Source organism: Balaenoptera physalus (assembly GCF_965194825.1).
Source record: "Balaenoptera physalus genome assembly, chromosome: 10".
In the NCBI taxonomy this organism is placed as follows: Eukaryota; Metazoa; Chordata; class Mammalia; order Artiodactyla; family Balaenopteridae; genus Balaenoptera; species Balaenoptera physalus.
In genome coordinates, this window is record NC_138889.1 from 67,178,258 (window position 1) to 67,198,244 (window position 19,987).

The 19,987-nt window shown below is 38.9% G+C and overlaps 1 protein-coding gene and 1 long non-coding RNA gene across 3 annotated transcripts in view; one reads left to right on the forward strand and one right to left on the reverse strand.

Moving 5' to 3' along the window:
• Positions 1-344: 344 nt before the first annotated feature.
• LOC309668403 lies at positions 345-11,596 on the reverse strand. The gene is made up of 2 exons (XR_014268212.1): positions 11,529-11,596; positions 345-10,715 (listed from the first exon to the last, which is right to left on the reverse strand). It is a non-coding gene; the product is annotated as an uncharacterized lncRNA (long non-coding RNA).
• Positions 11,597-11,714: 118 nt separating this feature from the next.
• IPO7 (importin 7) overlaps positions 11,715-19,987 on the forward strand; it is a 46,989-nt gene continuing 38,716 nt past the window's right edge. For both annotated transcript variants that reach the window (XM_082478110.1, XM_082478109.1), the window contains exon 1: positions 11,715-11,994. In XM_082478110.1, the coding sequence (XP_082334236.1) occupies positions 11,911-11,994 (84 nt within the window). In that variant the 5' untranslated portion in view covers positions 11,715-11,910. The remainder of the gene's footprint in view (positions 11,995-19,987) is intronic.

Consider the following 19,987-nt stretch of genomic DNA (forward strand, 5'->3'; position numbering starts at 1 on the left):
AGAAGAACTACAATCCTGCTGCTTGTGGAACAAAAACCACGTTCACAGAAAGACAGACAAGATGAAAAGGCAGAGGGCTATGTATCAGATGAAGGAACAAGATAAAACCCCAGAAAAACAACTAAATGAAGTGGAGATAAGCAACCTTCCAGAAAAAGAATTCAGAATAGGGCTTCCCTGGTGGCACAGTGGTTGAGAATCTGCCTGCCAATGCAGGGGACACAGGTTCGAGCCCTGTCTGGGAAGATCCCACATGCCGTGGAGCAACTGGGTCCGTGAGCCACAGTTACTGAGCCTGCGCATCTGGAGCCTGTGCTCCACAACAAGAGAGGCCGTGATAGTGAGAGGCCCGCGCACCGCGATGAAGAGTGGCCCCTGCTTGCCACAACTAGAGAAAGCCCTCGCACAGAAACGAAGACCCAACACAGCCATAAATAAATAAATAAATAAATAAAAATAAAATGACTAATACTCTAAAAAAAAAAAAAAAGTGAATCAAGAAGATGTGTGACAAAAATAACTACAGTAACAAAGAAGAGTTGTGTCTGAGCCAAAAAAAAAAAAAAAGAATTCAGAATAATGATAGTGAGGATGATCCAGGACCTTGGAAAAACAATGGAGGCAAAGATCGAGAAGATGCAAGAAATGTTTCACAAAGACCTAGAAGAATTAATGAACAAACAAACAGAGATAAACAATACAATAACTGAAATGAAAACTACACTAGAAGGACTCAATAGCAGAATTACTGAGGCAGAAGAACGGATAAGTGACCTGGAAGACAGAATGGTGGAATTCACTGCTGCAGAACAGAATAAAGAAAAAAGAATGAAAAGAAATGAAGAAGCCTAAGAGACCTCTGGGACAACAGTAAACGCAACAACATTCGCATTATAGGGGTCCCAGAAGGAAAAGAGAGAGAGAAAGGACCCAAGAAAATATTTGAAGAGATTATAGTCAAAAACTTCCCTAACATGGGAAAGGAAATAGCCACCCAAGTCCAGGAAGTGCAGAGTCCCATACAGGATAAACCCAAGGAGAAACACGCCAAGACACATAGTAATCAAATTGGCAAAAATTAAAGACAAAGAAAAATTATTGAAAGCAGCAAGGGAAAAACAACAAGTAACATACAAGGGAACTCCCATAAGGTTAACAGCTGATTTCTCAGCAGAAACTCTACAAGCCAAAAGGGAGTCGCATGATATACTTAAAGTGATGAAAGGGAAGAACCTACAACCAAGATTACTCTACCCGGCAAGGATCTCATTCAGATTCGATGGAGAAATCAAAAGCTTTACAGACAAGCAAAAGCTAAAAGAATTCAGCACCACCAAACCAGCTCTACAACAAATGCTAAAGGAACTTCTCTAAGTGGGAAACACAAGAGAAGAAAAGGACCTAAAAAAAAACCCCAAAACAATTAAGAAAATGGTCATAGGAACATACATATCGATAATTACCTTAAATGTGAATGGATTAAATGCTCCAACCAAAAGACAAAGGCTTGCTGAATGGATACAAAAACAAGACCCATATATATGCTGTCTACAAGAGACCCACTTCAGACCTAGGGACACATACAGACTGAAAGTGAGGGGATGGAAAAAGATATTCCATGCAAATGGAAATCAAAAGAAAGCTGGAGTAGCAATTCTCATATCAGATAAAATAGATTTTAAAATAAAGAATGTTACAAGAGACAAGGAAGGACACTACATAATGATCAAGGGATCAATCCAAGAAGAATATAACAATTATAAATATATATGCACCCAACATAGGAGCACCTCAATACATAAGGCAACTGCTAACAGCTCTAAAAGAGGAAATCGACAGTAACACAATAATAGTGGGGGACTTTAACACCTCACTTACACCAATGGACAGATCATCCAAAATGAAAATAAATAAGGAAACAGAAGCTTTAAATGACACAATAGACCAGATAGATTTAATTGATATTTATAAGACATTCCATCCAAAAACAGCAGATTACACTTTCTTCTCAGGTGCGCACGGAACATTCTCCAGGATAGATTACATCCTGGGTCACAAATCAAGCCTCAGTAAATTTAAGAAAATTGAAATCATATCAAGCATCTTTTCTGACCACAACGCTATGAGATTAGAAATGAATTACAGGGGGAAAAACGTAAAAAACACAAACACATGGAGGCTAAACACTACGTTACTAAATAACCAAGAGATCACTGAAGAAATCAAAGAGGAAATCAAAAAATACCTAGAGACAGATGACAATGAAAACATGATGATCCAAAACCTATGGGATGCAGCAAAAGCAGTTCTAAGAGGGAAGTTTATAGCTATACAAACCTCCCTCAAGAAACAAGAAAAATCTCAAGTAAATAATCTAACCTTACACGTAAAGGAACTAGAGAAAGAAGAACAAACAAAACCCAAAGTTAGCAGAAGGAAAGAAATCATAAAGATCAGAGTGGAAATAAATGAAATAGAAACAAAGAAAACAATACCAAAGATCAACAAAACTAAAAGCTGGCTATTTGAGAAGATAAACAAAATTGATAAGCCATTAGCCAGACTCATCAAGAAAAAGAGGGAGAGGACTCAAATCAATAAAATTAGAAATAAAAAGGAGAAGTTACAACAGACACTGCAGAAATACAAAGCATCCTAAGACACTACTACAAGCAATTCCATGCCAATAAAATGGACAACCTGGAAGAAATGGACAAATTCTTAGAAAGGTATAAAGTTCCAAGACTGAACCAGGAAGAAATAGAAAATATGAACAGACCAATCACAAGTAATGAAATTGAAACTGTGATTAAAAATCTTCCAACAAACAAAAGTCCAGGACCAGATGGCTTCACAGGTGAATTCTATCAAACATTTAGAGAAGAGCTAACACCCATCCTTCTCAAACTCTTCCAAAAAACTGCAGAGGAAGGAACACTCCCAAACTCATTCTATGAGGCCACCATCGCCCTGATACCAAAACCAGACAAAGATACTACCAAAAAAGAAAATTACAGACCAATATCACTGATGAATATAGATGCAAAAATCCTCAACAAAATACTAGCAAACAGAATCCAACAACACATTAAAAGGATCATACACCATGATCAAGTGGGATTTATCCCAGGGATGCAAGGATTCTTCAATATACGCAAATCAATCAATGTGATACACCATATTAACAAACTGAAGAATAAAAACCATATGATCATCTCAATAGATGCAGAAAGAGCTTTTGACAAAATTCAACACCCATTTATGATAAAAACTCTGCAGAAAGTGGGCATAGAGGGAACCTACCTCAACATAATAAAGGCCATATACGACAAACCCACAGCAAACATTCTCAATGGTGAAAAACTGAAAGCATTTCCTCTAAGATCAGAAACAAGACAAGGATGTCCACTCTCACCACTATTACTCAACATAGTATTGGAAGTCCTAGCTGCAGCAATCAGAGGAGAAAAAAGAAATAAAAGGAATACAAATTGGAAAAGAAGAAGTAAAACTGTCACTGTTTGCAGATGACATGATACTATACATAGAGAATCCTAAAGATGCTGCCAGAAAACTACTAGAGCTAATCAATGAATTTGGTAAGACTGCAGGATACAAAATTAGTGCACAGAAATCTCTTGCATTCCTATACACTAATGATGAAAAATCTGAAAGAGAAATTCAGGAAACACTCCCATTTACCACTGCAACAAAAAGAATAAAATTCCTAGGAATAAACCTACCTAGGGAGACAAAAGACCTGTATGCAGAAAACTATAAGACACTGATGAAAGAAATTAAAGATGATACCAACAGATGGAGAGATATACCATGTTCTTGGATTGGAAGAATCAATATTGTGAAAATGACTATACTACCCAAAGCAATCTACAGATCCAATGCAATCCTTATCAAATTACCTATGGCATTTTTTTACGGAACTAGAACAAAAAATCTTAAAATTTGTATGGAGACACAAAAGACCCCGAATAGCCAAAGCAGTCTTGAGGGAAAGAAACGGAGCTGGAGGAATCAGATTCCCTGACTTCAGACTATACTACAAAGCTACAGTAATCAAGATAATATGGTACTGGCACAAAAGCAGAAACATAGATCCATGGAACAAGATAGAAAGCCCAGAGGTAAACCCACGCACCTATGGTCAACTAATCTATGACAAAGGAGGCAAGGATATACAATGGAGAAAAGACAGCCTCTTCAATAAGTGGTGCTTGGAAAACTGGACAGCTACCTGTAAAAGAATGAAATTAGAACACCATACACAAAAATAAACTGAAAATGGATTAGAGACCTAAATGTAAGACCGGACACTATAAAACTCTTAGAGGAAAACATAGGAAGAACTCTCTTTGACATAAATCACAGCAAGATCTTTTTTGACCCACCTCCTAGAGTAATGGAAGTAAAAACAAAAATAAACAAATGGGACCTAATGAAATTTCAAAGCTTTTGCACATCAAAGGAAACCATAAACAAGACGAAGAGACAACCCTCAGAATGGGAGAAAATATTTGGAAACGAATCAATGGACAAAGGATTAATCTCCAAAATATATAAACAGCTCATGCACCTCAATATTAAAAAAACAAACAACCCAATCCAAAAATGGGCAGAAGACCTAAATAGACATTTCTCCAAAGAAGACATACATATGGCCAAGAAGCACATGAAAAGCTGCTCAACATCACTAATTATTAGAGAAATGCAAATCAAAACTACAATGAGGTATCACCTCACACCAGTTAGAATGGGCTTCATCAGAAAATCTACAAACAGCAAATGCTGGAGAGGGTGTGGAGAAAAGGGAACCCTCTTGCACTGTTGGTGGGTATGTAAACTGATAAAGCCACTATGGAGAACATTATGGAGGTTCCTTAAAAAACTAAAAATAGAATTACCATATGATCCAGCAATCCCAGTACTGGGCATATACCCAGAGAAAACCATAATTCAAAAAGACACATGCACCCCAATGTTCATTGCAGCACTATTTACAATAGCCAGGTCATGTAAGCAACCTAAACGCCTATCGACAGACGAATGGATAAAGAAGATGTGGTACATATATAGAATGGAATATTACTCAGCCATAAAAAGGAACGAAATTGGGTCATTTGTTGAGACGTGGATGGATCTAGAGACTGTCATACAGAGTGAAGTATGTCAGAAAGAGAAAAACAAATATCGTATATTAATGCATGTATGTGGAACCTAGAAAAATGGTACAGATGAACCGGTTTGCAGGGCAGAAATTGAGACACAGATGTAGAGAACAAACGTATGGACACCAAGGGGGGATAGCCGTGGGGGGGTGGGGGTGGGGGTGGGATGAATTGGGCAATTTGGATTGACATGTATACACTGATGTGGATAAAATTGATGACTAATAAGAACCTGTTATATAAAAAAAAAAAAAAAAGATTTCCCCCTGAAAACCAACAGGGAGATCGTTCAGTGTATAAAAGGATTTAAAGGGAAAAGCGTCACCCCAGGGGTGCTGCCTCCTCCTCATATTATCAGAAGGACCAGATTTATGCACTTGGAGCAGAAATAACCAATTGTTTTCCTTTATGCTGTGTACTTGGATAAGAAAAATGTCTCCTCCCCATAATCTCACCATTTACTTTGGCTCCACCTATGTAGCCCGTACAAGAGAATTTGCTAATTTTGTTCTCCAAGACCAGAGGGCCATTGATTTACTTGGGTGGTCGAAGGACACCTACTCTCCTGATGAACATTTCTGTGTGACACTTAACAGGATTCCAGGTATGTGGAACTTGATTTCCATTCTACATAAAGTCTGGAAGCATTGTGTGTGTGTGTGTGTGTGTGTGTGTGTGTGTGTGTGTATTTTACACTTTGAAAATATCTTCAATTGCATTATATATATTTACCTATGTTTCCAGCTTTATGGACACCCTGTAGACTGTTTTGTGTGTCTGTTTCAATAGAATTCGTATAACATAAGTTACAGTTCTTACATATCAGTTCTAAGGCTCCGTCTTTGTGACTCTGAAGGACAGGCCTTTGGGGGTGGGATTCAAGGTAAACAGAACTTTGCACTTCCACAAAAAAAAAAAAAAAAAAGAATTCACACAGGGGTTGTAGGGAAGGGGAAAGGTAGAGGAAATGATGGTATGAACAGCTAAACAAAACTTTTGCCCAGTTTGAGAGTGTAATTGTAATGGGGTGCAATTAAGTTACTTGACTCAGGTTATTTAAAAGGTAATGGTTACAGTTGTTTAAAGCAGAAAATAAGAATAATAGGGTATCAAAGTTAGTGATGTCATTATCAGTTGGCATTATTTAAGAAACTTACAAGCACAACTGAAAATTCCCAGTTATCAGTCTAGAAATGTTCATAGACATAGACTATACCTTTTTTTTTTTTGGTAATTAAGTGATTTAAATTTTTAAAAAAGCAAAATATTGGAAGCACAAGTATTCAGATTAACAGATGGTAGACTCCTCTCAGCAGAGACAATAAAAAAAGACTTTACAATTCTCAAAAAAAAAAAAAAAGACTCAAGACGTTGTGATATTGGCATAGGGACAGATAAATAGATCAATGGAACAGAACAGATAATTCAAACATAGATCTTCACATATGTATTTGGGCAACTGATTTTTCAACAAAGTGGCCAAGTAAGTCAATGGTCAAAGGGTAAGCTTTTTAACCAACTTTGCTGTACTAACTGGATATCCATATGCAGAAACAATTAACTTCAATGCTTACCTCACACCATACACACAAAAAATTAATTCACATTGGATCATAAACCAAAACATAAATGCTAAAACTGTAAATTTCTAGGAGAAAACGTAAGAGAAAATCTTTACAATCTTAAGGTGAGAAAGATTTCTTACATAGAACACAAAAAGCACAATTATGAAAGAAACAATAGATAAATTGGACTTTATCAAAATAGAAAATCGTTTTTTGAAAGATCAGTTAAGAAAATTAAGACACAAACCGAAAGAAAATATTCACAAAACAGAAATTTGACAGAAAGAATTGTACCCAGAGTATCTTACAACCCAATAGCAGTAAGGCAACAACCCAATTTTAAAAACAGGCAAGGAACTGCCCTGGTGGTCCAGTGGTTAAGATTCGGAGCTCCCAGTGCAGGAGGACGGGGTTCGATCCCTATTCAGAGAACTAGGTCCTGCATGCCACAACTAAAGATCCCGCGTGCGGCAATGAAGATCCCAAGTGCCACAACTAAGAGCTGGCACAGCCAAATAAATAACTAAATAAATATTAAAAACAAAACAAAACAAAAAAACCAGGCAAAACAGGAAATTCCCTGGTGCTTTCGGCGCTTTCACTGCCGTGGCCTGGTGGTTCAATCCCTGGTCAGGGAACTAAGATCCCAAAAGCCACGTGGCATGACCAAAAAAAAAAAAAAAAGACAGGCAAAACAGTTAGTTTTCAAAAGATGATACAAATATATATAATAGCACATGAAAAGATGCTGAACATCATTAAGTCATCAGAGAAATGCATCTTGTACATACCATTACACATCCACTGCACTAGATAGACTTAAATTATTATTTTTATTTATTTGGCTGTGCCGGGTCTTAGCTGCAGCCTGCAGGATCTAGTTCCCTGACCAGCGATCAAACCCGGGTCCCCTGCGTTGGGAGCACAGAGTCTTACCCACTGGACCAACAGGGAAGTCCCTAGACACACTTGAAAAGACTGAGAATTCAAACTGTTGATGAGATGTGGAACAATGAAATGTCCATGATGGCTGGTGGGAATGTAAAATTGTACAACAATTTCAGAAATCGTTCGGCAGTATCTTATAAAGTGACATATACACTTACAATGCAAACCAGCCTTTGCATTCTTAGCTATTCACCAGAGATATGAAAACATATATCCACGCAAAGATTTGTACACAAATGTACATATCAGCTTTATTCACAATAGGCAAAAACTGGAAATGACTCAAAGGGCCACAGATGAATGGATAATTGTTGTACGTCCAGTCAATGGACTGCCATTTAGCAACAAGGATGACCTGATGTACTCAACATCATAGAAATAATCTCAGAAGTGCTACAGTGAGTGGAAAAAAAAAAAAAAAAGCCAGACATAAAAAGTGCTTACTGAATGCTTCCATTTATATGAAACTCTAGGAAAGGCAAATCTAACTGACAGGAATAGAAAGCATATGTGTCATGGGGCTGAGCACGTAAGAGGTGACTGGGAAGGGCTAATGGCTAGAATCTATATGTCAATTATGGTGGTGTTACATGGGTGTATAACTTTGTGAAAACTCATTGAATTGTATGTAAATTATACCTTGATGAAGTTGATCTTTAAAAATTTTTATATGGTTTAGGTCATAAACTTCTATTTTGTGTAGGTCAGTGTACTTAAAAGAAATGCAATAAAATGGTCTTCATGTGACAGTATCAATACAAGGTTGTCTTTTACCTTTCCTTGCATATACTAAGCTTTATAAGGACGTATACATACCAAACTGTTGAAAGTGCACACTTACTCCTGGGAAGGATGCTCTGCAGAAAGTCCCCATTTCTTCACTTTCTTTAACTTTCCTTCCTTGCCCTCTTACCTTCCTTTCTCCTCAGCCCTTTCCTTAATACCAGTAACAATTTATGTTTGTACTGAGCTTTATAATTACAAAGCACTTTCCAACCTCATTGGATTCTCAGAATAATTTTCGGAGTCTGGGATGGAATTATTTCCTCATTTTATAGATGATGGAAATGAAAAATGAGGGCCAATGAGATAAAAAAATTTTACCCAAGGCAGCACAGTTTGTACGTGCCTCAGAACATAATCAGTAGCTCTTTTCTTAGCTTCCATGTCTTTTTTTTACCCCCTACACTTTAAATTGTTTAGAGTAAAAACCTAACCAAGGTGTAAAAATAAATTCCACTTAGTTACAAATATAATGATTACCTTTATTGAGAACAACCTAAATTTCATGAAAAATTTTGTCTGAAATGTTTTGGATATCTGAAATAGGCCTAACATAGGAAGTATAGCATGTGGGGTTTCAGTAATTATAGGATGTCTTGTTGACAAAATCCAGTCACCTCAGACAGATCAGTCTGGGCCTTAAGATGCCTTTGGGTGAGAGGTACTTATGATCAAGGGCCTTGTCATTGGTGTTCACCCACAAAAGCCGCCAATGGAGGGCTGTAAAGGGAAGATTAACTCTTTCCATTTCCTTATAGCTATTATGGTCACTCCCTGAACCCCGCTTTCCTTTCTCTTACCTGCAGCCAGACAGGTTTTTTTTCTGTTTGAACAACAGAACCATTGTTTATAAGATCAATTAACCAAATCACTCCTGGATTGTCCCTTATCTCTTCTTGATTTTTGTGGAATCCTATCCTAGCTCAAAACTAGCCCTGAAACCCTGTGTTTTATACTTCTCTGAATTCCTCAGACTAACGTTGCCCAAGGAAGTGTAGATATCTATATTGCCTTTGGCACTGGGAATAGGGATTGAGGGGTGAGGTAAGATTATCTATTTATATTTATATTGACCTAACATGGTGCTTTTTCTTTTAATCTTCACACACGTATTTATTGAGCACACTCTCATTTCTTTTCTTTTCTTTCTTTTTTTTTTGGCTGCGCTGCACCACGCTGGATGCAGGATTTTAGTTCCCTGACCAGGGATTGAACCTGGGCTCCCTGCAGTGGAAGCACGGAGCCCTAACTACTGCACCACCAGGGAGTTCCAAGCAGACACTCATTTCTTTGTCTGCCACAAAGAGATAGACATGGTCCCTGCCCTGGAGGAGCTCACATCTAAATTTCCAGTCATATAAGTCACATTTTGTGTGTTACTAGCTAAAAATTAAAAAGCCCTACAAATTAGTTGGGTGTGCTAATCACTCTGCCAGCTAAACTCCTGAAGGGTCGTGGAGCCAAGCTCCTTGTGTGGATAAAGGAACTCTGGCTCCCTAGACAGGGTCTAGTACCCTATGAGCTCTAGTCTCTTTGAAGCATGAGACACAGGCCCCCACTCCAGCTATAGACCTGCAAACCTTGCTGGCTCCCAGTTCCCAGCACTATAGCTTAAAAACCGTATTTCCCCCACCACTCCTTCACCGTTTCAGTTTCAGGGAGAAGGAATTAACATTTTTGGAGCACCTTCTTTGTGTCAAGTGCTTTTACATACATTGTGCTATGCTATAATTGTCACAATTCCATTATGTACAAGTCAATGCTGGAATCTAAAATAGCTATGTAGTAATGCAAAGAGGACTGGCTTTGGAATCATGAAGACTGAGGTTTCAATTCTGGCTCAGCCACTGACAACTAAAAGTCATTACTAGTTCACTCATTCCTTTCTTCATTTATTCACTAAAATATTTATTGAACTCCTAGTAGATATTCAAGCTCTGTGATAGGAGGTGAAGATTCAAAAGTGAATTAAAACATAATCTTTATTTTCAAGGCCCTTACATTTGAGGGATGGAATAGGGAGATGAAATTCCTAAACAGATTGTATCAATACAATGATAGATCTTACAGGTTATATTATGAAAACCTTATGACCTTTCACAATCTAAGCCTTGGAGTCTTCATTGGTAAATCAGGAATAATTATACCTCACTTCCAGGCACAGTGGCTGGCACATAAGAAATTAATATTGCAAAGCCCACTATTCCAGGGAAAGCCTTTTGTGTCTCCGTTTTTCCTTTTTGTAAAGTAAAAACAATAAGTGATCTTTTAACAAATTGTATTTGAAGGCTTATGATTCATTTTAAGTAAATACATTTACATAACTTTATTACAACAATAACAGGTATGAAAGGAAATTACTGAAAATCTCACCATGCTAGAAAATCAGTTACTTTCATTTGCCAGCCTTGTTTCCCAGTTTTTGTCTATGTTACAAAGCTGTATCTATATATAAATGTTTTAGTGTTGTTACATTTGTAATTTTTGGTGACTGTGAAAAATTTAATTGACTGGATTCCTGTAATTTGCTTAACCATTCCCCTAGGGTTCCACATTTCTTTTGAGAGGCAGACTGATTCATTGGAGAGAATGAAAACTTTGAAAACAGAAACATCCTTGGTTTGAAATCCTAGGCGAACCTCTTACTAAGTGACCTTGGGCAAGTTATTTAACCTTTCTGAAAATGTTTGACTTTTTAAAGAAGGTGGATTTTAATAGGGATTATGCTTTTATTCTGCATTTAGAGGTGATCTGTATAAAGTCTGTGCCAAAATTTGGATACTCAAAAAACAAACAAACAAACAAAAAAACCAAAAACCCCATAATTTTAGTATTTGATTATAAATATGTAATGTGATAAACACGTTTTACACATAAAGCTCATTTAACCCTTTATGTTATTTCCTTAGGATAAAGTGTCATAAATGGGATTAGTTGGGTCAAAGATTATAAACATTTTTATGGCATTTAGTAACACATCTCAAATTGCTTTTCAAAAGGCTTCCTTCAATTACACAGCTACTAGCATCACACATTGCATCAGCCTTACCTTATGGTTACCATAGGTATATTATTATGTGAGATCTTTGTAACTGATTGTTTTAATTTCCTTTCTGTGAAGTTTGAACATTTTTCTCTTTCTGAAGAGCAGGTCTCGTCTGTAGGAGCGACAGCTCAGGGCCACGTGGGCTGCGGACTGCCCAAGTGGACTACATCTCCCAAAGTGCTCCAGGGGCGCGCCGACAGGAAGTGGCCGGAGCATCTCCCGCCTCCACGCCGAAGAGAAGAGGTTCTATCCGGGGCCTTGGCGCTTCTCTTTCCTTTCGCGCCGGTTGCCGCTGCGGAGCGCGGCGGGTCCATGTGCGCAGTGAGCGGCGCTATTCCTGGCCCAGTAGTACCCGATCCCCGGGTTTGACTGCGTCCGCCCTGCGATGGACCCCAACACCATTATCGAGGCCCTGCGGGGCACCATGGACCCAGCCCTGCGTGAGGCCGCGGAGCGCCAGCTCAATGAAGTAAGGACGCCGGGCTGGCGGCGGCGACGGCGGGCGGGCGGGCGGACTGTGGCAGGCCGAGCCCTCCGGGCCTGGCCAGAGGCGGGGACGGCGTCGCTGAGGGGCCCAACTGGAGCCGTGGGGCGGGGACCTGACGGCGAGTGCCACGCCGGGGCCCTCAGGCTGCTGCGGCGGTGGTGGCGGCGGCGGCCAAGGCAGCCTTTGCGTCGGATCCTGAGCTGGGCCTCTGGCTGCGGTCGAGGCATGAAGAGCCGGCTGGGGCGAGGCGGGCGTGACGGGCTGGACACATGGCTGGCTCGGGTGGCCGGCCGCCCTCTGGCTCATTCCCAGCTCGTTCCTCGCGCCCAGGAGGGGGCGAAAGTCACCGGGAGGTTTTTCAGACGTTTCCGGCAGCAGTCTCGCTGGCGCCGGATTCGGAGGGGCTCCTGGGAATGCAGAGCTAGTCCCACTGGGGGCTGTGCCTGTCAGCTTGTCACTTCCCTGGGCTGATCGATGACCTGCACAACTTTCTCCTCTCCGGCTGAGTTGCTAGGGACAGCTCTCAGAGCCGAGCCCCCGCTTCTTAGGCAGGGTGCGGGGAGTGCGGGATACCCATGGGAGTCTGATTCACTGCTCTTCTACTCTGTTAACGCCTCAGTCGGGGAGGCAGCGCGATTTAGTGCAGGGTGTCAGGTGAAGTGCACCCTTCCAGGTAGAGCTGTACCACTAATTTCTTGACTGACCTTGGGCAAGTCTCTTAACCTTTCGACGCTGAGTTTTTCCCATTCATAAAATTAGGCCACAGGGTTTGCTGTGACAGTCAAGGGAGACGATGTAAGACAGAGTGCCTTGAAACGTGTCAAGCTCCATGTCAACTCTCTGAGTGTTGGTTTCTTTTTTTCCCATATTTTTGGAGGAGACCACCGTTTGGAAAAGAGCCTTATTATGTGGGTATTTTATTGTACTCTTTTCAGTTTCATTCTTTGTTTCTAAATTTCTGTAACTTCTTATATTTTAGTGAGTATTTTAAAGGCTTCTTTAAAGGATCGCTGTCACTTCCTATGCCTTCCTATGAATTTGCCCAGCTTTAGTGAGGTTTAGTGTACTTTTTTTTTTTTGTACATAAAGAGAAGTCCCTCGTTAAAATAGAAATTCAGTTAGTTTATGCTCTTCTTAGCTGATGGGTAAATTATTTTAAAACATTATTTATATTGACTTCCAGAAGTATTGATAATTGAACATCTTCAGTGTACAATGCTGTTTTAGAGATTTCTGGCCTCAGGGAACTTAAATTTTAAGAAGACTACCCACGGAGTATAGACAAATTAAGTGTAAAATTATTTAAAAATAAAAAGTTAAATCTATTTTATATGTGAATAAGACCATTAAATCTTGCCAAGAATGATGCTGAAATTCTTAGGCTCGAAGACAACCTTAGGAGGAGGATAGATTTCTTTTGGATATAAAATAGTGATTTGAAAGAAATTCCCACTTTGAACCATTACTAAACCATAGAGGGAGTTGTGGATTGCTTTTTATTTTGATTTGTTCTGTGATAGACACAGGTTAAGATGAACATTATTTTGTTGATGATGTGCTAATGCATATATAAACCTAGACACACTAATAAAAGTTTAGTCATAGTGATTTCTACCATGACTTTGCCCTAAAAGCACATTATTTTGACTAAAATACTTGTGTGTAATTATTAATTTTAAAAATTATTATTTGAAAAAATTGGTTCCCTTGTAGAAAAATTGGGTAAGTGATACTTTCTGCAAATTTGAAATTCATTTATTCCTCAAGCAGGTATTGAATGTTCAGTTGTATGTACTAACATCTTGTAGTAGAGACCTGGGGTAAGTATTTCACAAGCTAGTTTTTAGAAGATAAATAATCAAAATAGTATTCAAAGCATTTATTACTTAACCCTTAAGCTGCTGTTAGGGTTTTGAAATACTCTGGAGTAGTGAACACTGCTTATCTTTTCTTTCAAAAAAAATTTGGTATCTGGCCTGTATTTCTGTGATGGTTAAATGTTTACATTTTGCAAATTTCTTTCTGTCATTACACCTAGATTTTTTAGTAATTTTCCTAAGACAACTTTTCCATTAATTAGAATATTCTCATTTCTAATCTTGATTCCATTTTAATGAAGTGCTTCCATTTGAATAGTTCTTGCTTTGACTTTCTTGTGGCAGAACCTTGATTTAGGAAATAGATCCCAGATAAGTCTTGAAGAAGCTTTACTGTAGTAAGAAGGAGGAAGTGGCATTTTATTTCTGGCAAGCTCTTCTTGCTTTGGATAAAATAGGGTGAACCAATCAGTCCGTGATGTCTCATTCAACTGAAGCTACATTTTGGTTCATTTAGTTACAAGAAAAAGATCATTGCCATTTGAATGGACCTCTTCAGTTAAATGAAGTAATCACTAACTCTATAAAAATTGTAAATGTTATCGAAGTATTAGAGTGCAGATGGTTTAAAAACAAAACCAGAAGTGCCCTTGTCTCAGAGCGATTGCACTTAACTGTTCCATCTGCTTGGAACTCCTTTTACTCAGTTGTCTCCCAGAAACTTCTATCACTGTTCAACTGTCTCCGTATCCCTGAAGAGTGGCCTGACTACCATGCTCCCTGTCTGCCTTCACTTGTTTATTTTTCTCTGTGTCACTTATTTATCATATGTATTTTACTTATTGTTTCCCCAGTATAATTTTTGAGTTTCATGAGGTCAGGAATTATTGTGTTTTGTTACTGCAACTCTTTGGTTGTTGATGGTAGGCTTTACTGACTTCCTGTTATAATAGAGAACAGTATAGGCTTTAGATGTCTTATAACCACCTCCGCTTCAAGGATTTTAAGGGTGCTTTTTTTCTTTTTTAATTTTATTTATTTATTTTGTTTATTTTTAGCTGCGTTGGGTCTTTGTTGCTGCGCACGGGCTTTCCCTAGTTGCGGAAAACGGGGGTTACTCTTGGTCGCGGTGCACGGGCTTCTCATTGCGGTGGCTTCTCTTGCTGCAGAGCACGGGCTCTAGGCTCACGGGCTTCAGTAGTTGTGGCTCGCGGGCTCTAGAGCGCAGGCTCAGTAGTTGTGGCGCACAGGCTTAGTTGCTCCGCGGCATGTGGGATCTTCCCGGACCAGGGCTGGAACCCGTGTCCTCTGCATTGGCAGGTGGATTCTTAATCACTGTGCCACCAGGGAAGTCCCTGTTTATATGTTTTTTATGTTACATATAGATAAAGTTCTGTAAGACTGTTAAAGACCACAGTAAGGACACTTTTTGGCAGATATTTTCAAGATAAATCTGATTTAGTATTCCCCACTTACTTTGTAGTGTGTTATGAATTTTGATTTTTTTTTTTGAACCTCTGCTGTAATTTGGAACCCATTGTTCTCTCTCATGTCCCAATTTGAAATATGTTTGTATAACAAGCTTTGCCTCAAAGACTGAAGAAAACCATTTTGATTTTTTTTTTTTTTTTAACTACTGAAGATTTCTGCACTAGCTGTGGGGTGTTAAAATTACTTAACCTCTAACCATCATTTTCCTTATGTTAGTATGGTATGTCATTGTGTTGTGTGGGTTGAGTGAGATGATGAATGTAAAAATTTTAGGAAAGTGTTTGGCACCTACTAAGTTCTCTCCAGATTATTTGAATTACTGTTTAAGTGCCAATTGATTAACCAATCCGACATGCAGTACGTTTCATTTCCTATCTCAGTCTACTACTAACTTTGTAGTTGTTCATCTCAGTGGCAGATGATCAGCACGGATGGAGAAAGAATACAAGTACATGTTATTTGGACACCGAGCTCACTAGTACATAGAATTATTGCAGCATGAAAATTGGCACTCTTTTTTTTTTTTTTTTTTGGCTGTGTTGAGTCTTAGTTTCTGTACGAGGGCTTTCTCTAGTTGTGACAAGCGGGGGCCACTCCTCATCGCGGTGCGCAGGCCTCTCACTATCGCGGCCTCTCCTGTTGCGGAGCACAGGCTCCAGACGCACAGGCTCAGCAGCTGTGGCTCACGGGCCCAGTTGCTCCGCGGCATGTGGGATCCTCCCAGACCAGGGCTCGAACCCGCGTCCCCTGCACCGGCAGGCAGACTCTCAACCACTGCGCCACCAGGGAAGCCCCATTGGCACTCTTATAAGCACAGTGCCTGCCACATTATAGGCTCTCTATAGGAAATGTTTGTTGAGTGCAAAGAGAAATAAGAACTTGAATAATAGAAATTTTTTTTTGTTTCTCTTTTTTAATACGTTTATTTATTTATTTATTTTTGGCTGAGTTGGGTCTTTGTTGCTGCGTGCAGGCTTTCTCTAGTTGCGGCGAGCGGGGGCTACTTTTCGTTGCGGTGTGCAGGCTTCTCAGTGCAGTGGCTTCTCTTGTTGCGGAGCACGGGCTCTAGGCGCTCGGCCTTCAGTAGTTGTGGCTCGTGGGCTCTAGAGCGCAGGCTCAGTAGTTGTGGCGCATGGGCTTAGTTGCTCCGCGGCATGTGGGATCCTCCCGGACCTGGGCTCGAACCCGTGTCCCCAGCATTGGCAGGCGGATTCTTAACCACTGCGCCACCAAGGAAGCTTATTATTACCTGTTGTAATAATAGTTTTCTACTTGTAATGTTTTAATAGTCGTCTATCCTAGAATTACATTCTTCATACTGCTTCAAGACCTTATTCTTCCTGCAGCATAGATCTGATCATGTAAAAACTTTCAAAAAAAGTTCACACTTAATGGATCTTGATGTGGTCATAATATACCTATTCATTTTTTTAAAAATAATTTTTATAGATTTATTTATTTTTATTTATTTATTTTTGGCTGCACTGGGTCTCTGTTGTTGCTCGCAGGCTTTCTTTAGTTGTGGCGAACGGGGGCTGCTCTTTGTTGCGGAGCATGGGCTCTAGGCGCACGGGCTTCAGTAGTTGCGGCTCACAGGCTCAGTAGTTGTGGCTCGTGAGCTCTAGAGCGCAGGCTCAGTAGTTGTGGTGCACGGGCTTAGTTGCTCCGTGACATGTGAATCTTCCCAGACCAGGGCTAGAACCCATGTCCCCTGCATTGGCAAGTGGATTCTTAAGCACTGCGCCACCAGGGAAGTCCCTACTCATTCATTTTTGTATTTCACTGTTCTCTTTCATTCTTCTAGTAATCTCTTTAACATAACCCATACTTCTTTTCCTTTTAAAAATCCTTTTTCTCTCTCTCTGGGGGTTTAAATCCTTTAGGGTCTAACTAAAAAACTTACCTGTCAGTCTAATTAGAATTAATCTCCCAACCTACTTTATAGTGGTGATCTTTTATCTCTGCAGTATCTGGCACGTTGTAAGTACTAGTAAGTGGAGTGGAGTTAAAGGAGATGGAGATGGAGTTGGGGCTCTTGAGGAATTTTGATGAGGTGGGTTAAGGATGAACATTGAATTATTTGGCATGATGACAGATCATGAGAAGGTAAGAAGTTGTCTAGAAAGGTAGTTTTGTGTTATGGTGAGCAGCTTTTAAACCTGAGTATTAGCAGTTTTAGCTCTACTTAATGATATATAATGACCCATTTGTTGCTTCATTTCTCCTGGTTCTCGGACTGCTAGAAGCCAGGAGCTTGAGGAGGGGCCTATAATTAGTGTCAGCATCCATAAGTTACATTTATACTTTGACTCATAAAAGATTTATTGTAGCATTTTCTCAAGCCTAATCAGTGTTTGCCAAACTTTGTGATAAAAATTGATGCTAGTGATATTTTTACTTAAATTTATTTTTTATAGTGTAAAACATGAAGACCTTTAAAATTTATGATAGTTAATAAATATAGTAATAGTTAACATGTGATAGGAATTCTTGTAAATATGTGATAGTTTGCTATATCCAAGAATGCCGGAAAGTTGTTAGAGATTACCCAATGCTTGAAAGAGTTTTTTCCTAACTTGTATAGTTAATGTATATCTTTATTTGTCCTGTGTTTTATAATTGTACAGATCCGTGGGTTTTTTCCCCCATTTTTAAACTTTATTGGGGTATAATTTACATATCGTAAACTTTACCTGTTTTAAGTGAAATAAGTGATTTTTGGTAGATAATACTATTACCACAATCCAGTTCTGGAACATTTCCATTATTCCAGTAAGATGCCTTTTTCCAGTTTGTAGTTAATCCCCATCCCAGTCTTAAGTGATTACGAACCTACTTTGTCTCAATTTTCTTGAGAACCTGATTTTTAATATTTAGTACTAATTTAAGTCCATTTGTTACCTTCTTTGGGAGAATACAAGGCTTCTTGCATTAGGGATTTCAGCTGGATGGAGCCAGTAGATAGATGTCGCAGGTTGAGATTGCTTGTGCTGTTCCTGCTGACAGAAATATCCTTTCTGTCTTACCCTTAGTCTAGCTCTGTTGTCTGAAAGTAACTTTTTTTTTTTTTTTTTTTTTTTTGGTCAGTTGTACTTTTTGGATTTATGCTGGTTTGTTTTTGAAGGCATTCAAAGTGACCTAAAATAATAGGGTAATAAACTAAGTGCTTGTTTTCAATGTTTAGTTTTGTTGATTTTTTAAAATAAATTTATTGATTTTAGCCACTTTAGTATCCAGTTCAGTGATTTTTAGTGTATTCACAGTTATGCATCCATCACCACAAACTTTAGGGCATTTTTATCACCCCTAAAAGAAACCCCATACCATTAAGCGGTTACTCCTAATTCCACCCTACACCTCCAGTCCTAGGCTACTTTTTGCTCATAGATTTGCCTATTCTGGACATTTGATATATATGAAATCATACCATCTGTAGTCTTTTGTGACTAGCTTCTTTCACACAGCATAATGTTTTTAAGGTTGATACATGTTGTACCATGTGTCAGTACTTCATTCTTTTTATTACTGAATAACGTTACATGAATGTATGGATATGCCACATTTTGCTTATCCATTCATCAGTTGGTGGGCATCTGGGTTGTTTCCACTTTTTTATGAATAATGCTGTGAATGTTCAAGTAAAAGTAGTATTGTTGGCTTTTTCTTTTAATTGAGGGATAATTTACATATACCACAAAGCTCAAAAATATGTACAGCTCAGTCAGCTTTTACCTAGGTACCACCATCTAGATTAAGATAGATAGATAGGTAGGTAGGTAGATAGATAAGATAGATAGATAAAACATTTCCATTGGCCTAGAATTTTCTCTTAAGACTTGTCTTCAGGTTACCATTATTCTGACTTCTATTAACTATAGCTTGGATTTGCCTGTCGTTAAACTTCACATTAATAGAATCACAGAGTATGTGATATAGTCTGGCTTCTTTCTCAACATATTTTTGAGATCTGTATTATTGCTTGATTCCGTAGGTTGGTTTTATTTTTTAAATTTATTGTATAGTATTTCATTGTATGAATTGTACCACAGTTTGTTTATACATTCACTTGTTAATGGACAGGTATTATTGTGAACATAAGCACTTATTTCTCTTGGATATATAAGGGGGAAATTGCTAGGTTGTAAGATAGGTGCATGTTAGATACTGCCAGTTTTCCAAAATGGTTGTACCGTTTTATACATCTACCAGCACTGTGTTCCATTTTTTTTCCCATCTTGACCAGTGCTTTGGTGTATTGCATATATTGTTTTGTGGTAGGATTGTTTTGTCCACTTGTACTAATTCTGTGTGTGTGTGTGTGTGTGTGTGTGTGTGTGTGTGTGTGTGTGTGTGTTTCCACACTGCGCGGCTTGTGGGATCTCAGTTCCCCGACCAGGGATTGAACTTGGGCCATGGTAGTGAAAGCCCGGAATCCTAACCACTAGGCCACCAGGGAACTCCCCATTTGTTATGTCTTGATATTTGCCAAAATACTTTCCATGTTTATTCCTTAGAGTTATCCTGTGAAGTAGATTTTGTTATACTAACTTGGTAATTAAGAGTTAGATTTGCTGAATCAAACTTGCTCAAGAATTAAAAATGTAGGAAGTGACATCACTTATGTTTGTAACTGTCTGATTCTAGCAGTTCATTCCAGGAGTTCACAA